Source organism: Aulonocara stuartgranti (assembly GCF_965226115.1).
Source record: "Aulonocara stuartgranti genome assembly, chromosome: 8".
Taxonomy (NCBI): domain Eukaryota; kingdom Metazoa; phylum Chordata; class Actinopteri; order Cichliformes; family Cichlidae; genus Aulonocara; species Aulonocara stuartgranti.
This window is the reverse complement of record NC_138959.1, coordinates 7,514,752-7,524,523: the sequence shown is the minus strand read 5'-3', so window position 1 is coordinate 7,524,523 and position 9,772 is coordinate 7,514,752. Positions and strand designations below refer to the sequence as shown.

Genomic DNA, 9,772 nt, shown 5'->3' with positions numbered 1-9,772 from the left:
CAGCACGTTAATTAACGATGCAAAGCAGGAAACAATACTTCGATAATCCAACATGAGTGCTCTCCCGGGCTTTGTTATTCTAATATCCTGCTTCTGACAAAAGCTTGAGAAGCAGAAAATCACGATTTTAATCTGCATTTATTAATCTTTTTTTCGTGTGTTTATTTATTTATTTTACTTTTAAAGAAAGTATGCCATGAAGGTGTCTTTATTAATTTATTCTTGAAAAAAAGTATCCCTCGCATTAATGTAGGCAAACTTTTAAAATATAGTTTGTTTGGAGAGGTTTTTTGGTCATAGTTCAGCCATCTTCCAAACCAAGGCATGCTTTTTATTTTATTTATTTATTTTTTATTATGATTTTGTTTTTTTATCTGAGAACTTCCAAAGCTCAGCAAACTCAGAAAATAAAACGCATCGAGTATCGGAAACATGCATTAAATTTTCATTTTAGAGAAAAAGAGAGGAGAACAGGGACACCGAGTGCTTTTCGATTGGAGATGACTCAAAACAGATCGATGATTTAAACCTCGCGGTATTTTAGCCCCTTTTATGAAACAGCCAACCCACTGATAAACTATTGTGGGTTTTTTTTTTAATGATTTGTGCAGCCTTCTTTTTCATGCGTGTTATTACACACGAACAAGCACGATTCATTTCCCCCCTAAAGTTTTGACTGCAAGAGTCAAAGCCACGTCGCAACAACGGCCTGAATTGTAATAAGAACTGAAGATAATATAATCATCCCGAGCCCGCAACGTGACGCACAAACAGAGCATTTCTAAGAGCAGATCTATTTTTTTTAAATATATAAATATGAGTAATTTTCCTGGTGGAAAAAAATATGGCATTGCAGTAAAAGGACCTGTTGCTTGTGTTGATGCTCCACGGCGAGTTTATCGTAGCCTACTGAATATTTTCTCCCCATGGCATCAGAGTCACTTTTTACTCTAATAGCATATTCCTGCGGGGACTTTTTGGATGTAGTTTTACTGCGCTGGATGTATAGTTTCACTCTAAATATTTCTTTAGGATTAATGCAGCTATTTGGATTCTGTTTTGTAACAACCAACCTTTGAAAAGAGGCCAGAGGTCATCCTTCATCCTGAGATTTCTGCGCTTGAAGAGTATGAAGAGTCCTGGAATCCGAGCTGTTGCACAGCGTTTCCCTCCTCCTCTGATCCGAGTCTCAGTCTGGATATGAAAGCTTTCTGCACCGGGCTGGACTGCAGATTGCTGCTCAGGGAGTCTCCCCTGTTTACAGATGCATATTTCGCTCTTCACTTTGTTGACTCTGGCATGAAAGCTCCCACTCGCGCTGAACTGGCAAATCACATGAATGATTTAATGGCTGATATCAGCAATGGGGAAGAAGAGAGACCTCCATGTTTTTATGCATGGAGAGGAGTGAAATAAGGGAGAAGAGTACTCATAAAATATTGTTGACTTATAAAATAATAATAGACACAGCCTTTTTGAAGTTTTTCTTCATTCTACATTTGAGTAAATGTGATAAATCTAAAGTTTAAAATGCCCCGTAACATAGGAGTCAGCTTTTATGTACTCTATTATGTAATATAGGAGTCAGCTTTTATGTAAAGTATTATTACTAACAGAAGCTTGTGGTGTCCTTGGAAATCAAATACTTAAAGAGCTGCTCTAGCTTCGCTTTAGACATCTTAATTCTCCTGCTTTGAACAGTCTTTTCTTTTTTTATGTCTACTGTAAGTTTTACCACAATAAAGTCTCCTTAAAACCACCCTCCATTAAAGCTACAGCAATTAAACCCTACAGAACTTACATTATTGGATACAATCAAATATTTGAAATTATATTTAAGGTGACACACAGGAATGAAAAAAAAAAAGACTCGGGCACATATATAATTTTGCTGAGAAACCAATAAAGTTCTTTTAAAATCTAGCTAGTAGGTTTATTTTAATTTTCTGCAATTTTAAATAGCTTCTATACATTTCCTCCTGAGAATGAACTTTCCCTAGATTTTCAGTGGTAATTACTATGATTTAAACAAAACATTTTTCTTTTCCTTTTACCTTAAATCTGAAGAGAAACTCAAAAACTGTTCTATACTCGGAGCAACGGCTGGACATAATAACACAAAAAGCAATAAGACTTCAACTATCTTGCCTGATGGTACAAGGCGAGGTTCACCACTCGATCTCTATATGAACACGTGTAAACCACAACAGGCCATCACTTTGAGCCGTGAGGTTTGGTAAAGACATTCAATCTCCACACAGGTTGTGTGCCCCCTCACCCCACCCCAACTGTAGCAGCTGGCTCAATCGCTCTCCTTCAGCCCTCTGATATGAAACTCTGTATCCGGTCAGGCGCTTTACGAGGATGTCGAGCCGTTTCAGGTCTCTCGGCCACGGCTAAATCCTACAGCCCCCTTTTATGGCAGGAGGATGGCAGCGAGAGGAAGGGGGCACTTGTTTCACCGACTGCGGTGATGGAAATGTAACCAAATACCAAAACTAGGGGTAAAAGGCGGAAGGGGAGCACATGCTGACTGACAGGTGCAGAGGTGGTCTGCTAAATGGAGCTCATTGGAGGGATGGCGATTTGTTCTGAAAGTGAGCATACCCACTAAGGCTTTAATTGAAACCTAAATCCACACATCATGCAGGCAGCAACACCTAACGAGGTGTGCTAGCAGTTCGTGTGTGTTCTTTAAATATGTATAGAGAAACCAACTGCATGCACAGTTATTAACACACAGTAAATGATGACACAAAAGACAGAATCACGATCATGGCGTATTTATTGTCAGAGAGCATTTGCCCTTGTTCCTTACAGGGGTGAAAGCCTTCCCTTTGTTTTGGTGCAGGCAAACCATGTGGAATTAAAGCATCGTGTTAACGAATCGAGACCCATCAGTGTAAAAGCAAAACGCAACAAGGCCTATTAACCGTCAAGTATCAGGGATCAAGTGAAAGTCGAGCAAAAATCGACATAACTGCTATGCTGCAGCTGCCGGATAAACTTTGATTCGTCCTGTTTTTATACACACTGACTGAAAATAAAACATTTCGTTTGATGATTTGATTTTTGCATTTGTACAATTTATACTCTACAGTATGTCAACATCAGTCATGTAAAAGAGAGATCAACTAGTGGGCCCCGTTATAAATAAATACAGAATATATATATAAAGTACACACACATTCAAATGATTACAACCTGATGTAATAATTCAGTGTGTTTTCTGTAATTCAGCTACCGCTTCCAGCTCATGTCCTGATATGAAGTCAGCACCGATCACATTCCCATCCAACTGAAGTAAGACACTAAAGGAGTATTGTGGTTAAAATGAGGGTCCCACAGCTGTCTTTGATGTCATGGGTTATCTATGAAATTAGCTGGCTGGAAATGTGAGGGGTAAAAAGGCCCGAGGTAGAGCGGCGCCCTCCTGATTACTGCTATACTTTTTACAAGTGAGTGCCAGCAGCAGCAGCATGGGCAGGTGCCAGAGGCTGCAAAAGAACAGCTTTCGGGCGCTGCTGCGGTCTCCCTTGTGGTAGAACCGGAAGGCCAGGTAGCTGATGTACAGGTTGATGGGTAAGGAGATGACGGGGAAGGTCCAGGTGGTGACATCCAGCACGGGCGCTAAAGTTGACAGACCGATCAGACCGAGGCTGTGCCGTAGGGCCACCCGCTTGCACATGGCAGGGTGGGTGACGGACATCATTCGATAGCCACCACGGGAGTAGTCTTCCCTCAAGTTCCAGCTGAGGGCGTTGAAGTGGGGAAACTGCCAGCTGTACAGGAAACCACCCAGCAACAAAGCACCTAGACGGAGTGATGGGGGGGGGGGGGGGGGGGGGGGTGAGAGAGACATGAATGTTTAACTGATGCGGTGCTTATTTAATTCACACTCAGATTACTCAATTGTGGTCAAGGTGTAAAATAAAACCACCTATTTTTAATCTTAAAAAAGCAATAAGAGACAGTACTTCCATGCACTTTATTAGGTACACCTAAATGTACTTCCAAAACACCGGGTGCTACTCCTGTCAGCTAAGAACCGGAAACTGAGACTACAGTTCAAACGGGCTCATCAAAACTGGACATCAGAAGACCGGAAAATGTTGCCTGGTCTGATGAGTCCCAATTACTGTTGTGACATTTAGATGATTGGGTCACAATTTGGAATGAAAGCATAAATCCGCCCTTATTTCAGCTAGACTGGTGGTGGTGGTGGTGTCATGGTGTGGGGATATTTGCTTGGCACACTTTGAACCCCTTTACTACTAAGTGAGAATAGTTTAAATGCTATGGCCTACCTTAGTATTATTGCTGAGCATGTCTAAAGGCCTAAAAGCAAAAATGGGTCCAAACCAGTACTGTATTATTTTTTAATGGCTTTTGCTTAAAATATATAAATAAATAAATACAATTCTCATTTACAAGAAAACAAACATTCAGGCCTACGTCTAAAACAGAAACGAAGCTAACGGTTAATAAAAGAGAAAAAAAGTGGTTTCTTTTTCTGCTTAGAGGCAGCTTTTCTCATAAGTATTATTCCATTTCGTCATAATTAGTGAGTCAAACCAGAAGAAGAAGTGCACAAACTGACAGGAAGGGAAAATACTTGATCTAATTCCCTCGCCACAAGACTTTGTTTTAGCGGCAGTGGCTTGTATTTTACATCCTGCACAAGTGTTTAAAAAAATAAAAATAAAAACATAAAAAAACAGACCTGTGGGTCTTTGTGCTTTCTCAGCACAAAACACAGTACAATACAAATTCTCTCTATGAGGTTAAGTCCCGTGATAAAAGAGAGCAACACACCTTTGGTATGACTATGAACGGAAATGAGTGCACTTTACTTTGAGAGGTCACGTAACCCCTTAAATAACTCTGGCCTATTTATTACTTCATGATGAATTACTTCAAACTAAAAGTAAAAAGACAGAAAAAACCCCCAATAAGTAGAACAAATGTGAAGACGAACATTTCTAAGACAACAGAGCAGCAACATAACACCACATCTCACAAAGATGTCATAACCGAACACTTGATGTGTCACCAAACATGCTGAATAACCTGCTCGGGTTCCATCTTTCCAACATCTTCATTTAATACCGAATTCATTTGACACTTTGCATTTAAACTCCACACGAACAAAAGCACTAATAATGCTACAGGGGCCCTGGGCATTATGTAAATCGAGCTTTATGTGCTTTAAAATCAGGCCCGGTCTCACACTAAAATAAGTTAGCACAAGAGCACAGCCACATGATCAAATTACCTACTGCAACAAATAATTATTTTCATCAAGATTTATGTAGTTCATGTAATGTTATTAGTATTATGAAGGAAAACTAGCAAAAAGCTATATTTCAGAAGCTCAAATCTGTTGTTTTGGGGCATTCTGGTTTAAATGGATGTAAGTGAAGCTATAATTTTGTCACGACTAAAAAACTTAGAAGACGGCAGTCCGGGAAGCCATGTCTGTGTACTGTATATGCAGCCTTTTTTCCTACAGACTGGCTGAAGACACGAAACAGCACGCGCCTTTAGTTTGGAATAACATGCTGGGTTTGTATCGCATCACAGTTTGGCACGAGTGAAAAGTGAACAGTGACGTTATGACAGTAATACTGAGGCGCAGTATGGGTTTCATTGTGCAGTAAGCCTGCAATTAATCTTTTAATAATTCCTCGATTAATTATTTAGTTATATCAAATGTCCCATAATTGGGGGGCGGCATTATACTTGAGATGTTTTCAAGTGACTTGTTCCATCCTGTTCAGCTGTCTAAAACCAGAACATATTTGATTTACAATGATATAGAGCAGAGATCTGCAGTAAATCGAAATCACATTTGAAGAGCTGTGTGTGCAGCAGATATTTGGCATCTGTGTTTGATAAATCTATTCAAGCTGCAGGTTTTCCTACAACTAACTTTAAAATGTCTACACTAGTATCAAAAATATAGATGCGACCTTTGACCTCGACTAAGTGACGGGATCAGAAGACTCGCTTATGCTGTTAGAGCATGTCGGACGACAAATCAATACGTGATGAAATATCTGCAGAGAGGAGTGGTCTCTACCAGGCTTGCAACGCGTCCCTTCATTCGGGGACATAACAGTGTAATTTTGAATATTACAACTATGTGAATCATATTTTCTGGGCTTCTTCTGGAGTCTCCAGATTTCACCCCAACTGAACACCTATGGGAAAGGTTGTAATAACAGCACCTTAAAAATGATAATATGGGTGTTATTTAAGAAGGGTAAATATGTAAGAAGCTCAGAACAGTACAATGCTACATGCATACCTGGCTCCAGACAACCTGTGGCCGCAGTCCAGCCCATCACAGGAGGTATCGCCCCCACAACGGCACCCACCCACGTGTTGGTGATGCTGAGTCTCTTGAGCGGTGTGTAGCAACAGGTGTAGAGAAAGATGTTGAGGGCGCCCAGGAAGCCTGTCAAGGGGTTTACTGCCAGCGTGAGCAGAGCGACTCCTGGCACTCCACAGGCCAGAGCAAAGGACACTGCGTGGAGGGGGCTGATATAAGGAAGGGAGACAAACAGAGAGGGAGTCAGCTATATCGACTATACAAAGCTCAGGTGAAAGCATGGGAACAGTGTGCTGATAATGTTTCCTAAGTCTTTCTAACAGACACCAGATAAGACAATAATAGCTTCAAATGTTCAGTACAGACACACGCAGACCCGTGGGGGCCAGCAGTCAGCAGCCGAGCATGGCTGAGTCTCAAAACAGGAGGCATGGAGGACACTCATCTGATAAGAGTTTGTCAGGGATAAAAGTAGCGCCGCAAGATGAAGAGCATGTGCACGCACCAGAGATCAAAACTAGCTGAAGGAAACCACTGTGGCTCAGGCTTTTAGCTGGATGAAGGCTTCCTCCTCCTCTTCCTTCACCCCTCATCTTTAACTGAAAGCAGCGATGGCAACGTCTGGTTCAAATTCACCAGTAAATGCTTCATAAATTAAAGAGGGAGGAGATTAAAATCTTGACCAAACGCAGGCCTTTTTCTTCAGAAAGCAAACGGGGCTTTTATTTTGGTGGTGTGGCCATACAGGGGGATTGGAGCATTAATGTGATTAGTGGTGTTATGTCTTTTTTATGTGGGCTGAGATGGGGCCGTGCAGGCTGGCTTTGGGCAGCTGACAGCCTGGCTCTGGGCTGGCTCAGTGGGGGTCAGGGAAGGGAGTGCGTCACATGGCCTGAGGTGGGTTTAGTGTCCTTTGCTTACAGCTCGACACAGCCGCAGTCATAACGTCAGGCTCTTAATGTCAATACAGAAAGCCCAACAGGTTTCCTTTTGGTTAGACCACAATCAAGGTCATGGATCCAAATGTAAAACACCCATAAGGTTGAAGAAACAAGATGAATCTACTTAAAGCCCTGTAATCTGTGAAGCACTCAAACGGTCAGAGAGCGCAAAGTAAACTGTGGAAAGCAAACCTTCTCTATTCAAGCCTGACCAGAAATAAAGCGGCTTGAGGGGCTGGTGTAAAACTGGAAACTGAATACAGATTTATGGAACCTTCTAAGACTCAACACCACTCACATATTACTAAAAACAGCCTACTGATCCACTGACATGAAATCTGCCACAAAAATCTCAAGAAAACATTCAAAACCTGTTTTTCTTACTCGTTTTGTTGAAATTTACACACAAAAACTGAATATTTAGTTGAAAAAGCACTGAGGGTGACTACGCTTCAGTTACCTTGCATTTTACTAGCATTTAAATAAATGTAATACTGTATACTGTTCTGTAAATATGATTAAATTACTCAAAGTTTAGTTCACGTTACTGAAATAGTTGTTTGATAAAATCTGTTGGTAAAACTGAGATGCATTGATGGCTTTATAAAAGCTAGTAAGTATTGTTTGACGTCCTGGTCACTTGCTTGTCCAACAACACTTAAAACTATTGAAAACATTTATAAAAGAAGTTTAAAAATACTTGACAAAAAACAGACTTCCCACCACCACTGTCATGTGTTAAAAAAACATAAATTACTGAACTTCAATAACTTAGTGAAACTTAAAAGAGTGTGTTTAATATATAAAGTTTTACACTCCCTTGCTCCACCACCACTAAAGCAGTTCATTAGGCATAAAGAAAGCTCAGACAGGACCACTCGAGCTTCAATCCGAGGAGACTTGTTTATACCCCACAGACGGACAGCATTTGGGCAGAACGTCCTCTCTGTTAAGGGAGGCCATCTGTGGAACAGTCTTCCTCAACCCATTAGAGAATGCTCTACACTCAATTTGTTTAAGGCAAAGGTTAAAAACTGGTTATGGACAAATCAAGTGTGTGATCATGTATGAGTTGTATAGTTTTAATGTTTTATTTGGGAACAGAATGGTGTGTATGTGTAAGTTTGGTGATGGAGTTTTTATTATGAATGAATGATGAATTTTTATGAATTATTATGTCTATTTTTTATGCTTAAGGACAACAGATGGAAATTAGCCCTTGGCTATAATCTGGTATCTTTGCATTCATGTAATTTTTTTTTACATTTATGTTCATTAACATGCACTGTCCTAAATAAATAAATAAATAAATAAGTAGTCTCAGATCCATTAAAACTTTGAACTTTGAAACTCTGAAATCCCACTCTGACTTAAGTATGTGCTGATTTCCACACTGTAACCAACTCTGGTTGTAACAGTTGCAATCTGAATTGCTCTCCTTAGAGATACTCAAAATGATCTACTGCCTCACCACATCTGGAAGCCTCAAATTTGACAAGACCACAACTAAGAGAGGGTGACTGTCATTCACATTTCCAAAAAGAAAAAAAAAAGGTGGGAAAGATGATATACTAGTATTGTCCTGATGTAACACAACAAACTACATCCAACACTGACATCACACTAGGCGGAGCAGGTTTTGCAGTAAGGACAAACAAAGCTGGGTAACACAATTTAACTCATACAAAGCGCTTTCCTAAAGGCAACACAGAGATGTGTAAAATGTGGCTTCCTGATGGCTTGTTTGACAGGACAGTCCGGCCTGCAATCTGCTCTCTGTCTCCACACGAGATTGTATGTGTGAATGAGGAGAAGGGAGACGTGCTAGAAACAATGAGCAAGAGATGCAGCTATTTTGTGAATCTCAGAGACAGACGTACACCTCCTCTTGTCAAACGAAGGCTAAAAGCCAGAGAAGAGAGGCTGTGTTTAGACAGAGGGAGAGCACTTCCAATAACCACCTCAGCAGCACCAGTACACTTTTAAACAGCATGTCAATGGAGAATTCCTTAAACTGGGATGAGATAGCTGTGGTGTGGGTGAAGAACCAGTCATGGTACTAACAGAATCTTTAGTTAAACAAAAAAAAAAGATCGTGTGGACATTCAGTCTATATTTAGAGAGCTGCACATCAACAGGTTGCTTTATTTCTCGGGGAGCTGTTCATCCTGTAAGAATGAACGGCAAATGAGGCAATTTCCTGGCAATGATAATGGTTGAAGAAGACCTGTAGTCTGTTTGGGTTTATGCATCAGTGAAAATCCATGTGTTTGCCTGCTGCTTAAAGGTGCTAGTCTTTCAAAAGGGGCAAGCAGAGACCAGCATATCCAGTCACTGAGTAAGATTTGTAGGAGCGTGGCAATCCACATAGTTCACTGAGCACCAAAACAGAGGTTATCTGACATCTAAAGAGCAGAGGTAGCACAGTGAGGGTGGTTAGGTAACCTACACCTCATCTCAACCTCATCACCCTCCTTTCCAACCTGCTGACAAGTTC

At 40.7% G+C, this 9,772-nt stretch overlaps 1 protein-coding gene across 1 annotated transcript in view; it reads right to left on the bottom strand.

The window, feature by feature from the left end:
• Positions 1–2,767: 2,767 nt before the first annotated feature.
• cox10 (cytochrome c oxidase assembly factor heme A:farnesyltransferase COX10) overlaps positions 2,768–9,772 on the bottom strand; it is a 33,658-nt gene continuing 26,653 nt past the window's right edge. Inside the window, exons 6-7 of the mRNA XM_082543923.1 lie at positions 6,311–6,543; positions 2,768–3,813 (exon numbers count right to left, since the gene is read on the bottom strand). Of these exons, the coding sequence (XP_082400049.1) occupies positions 3,380–3,813; positions 6,311–6,543 (667 nt within the window). The 3' untranslated portion in view covers positions 2,768–3,379. The remainder of the gene's footprint in view (positions 3,814–6,310; positions 6,544–9,772) is intronic.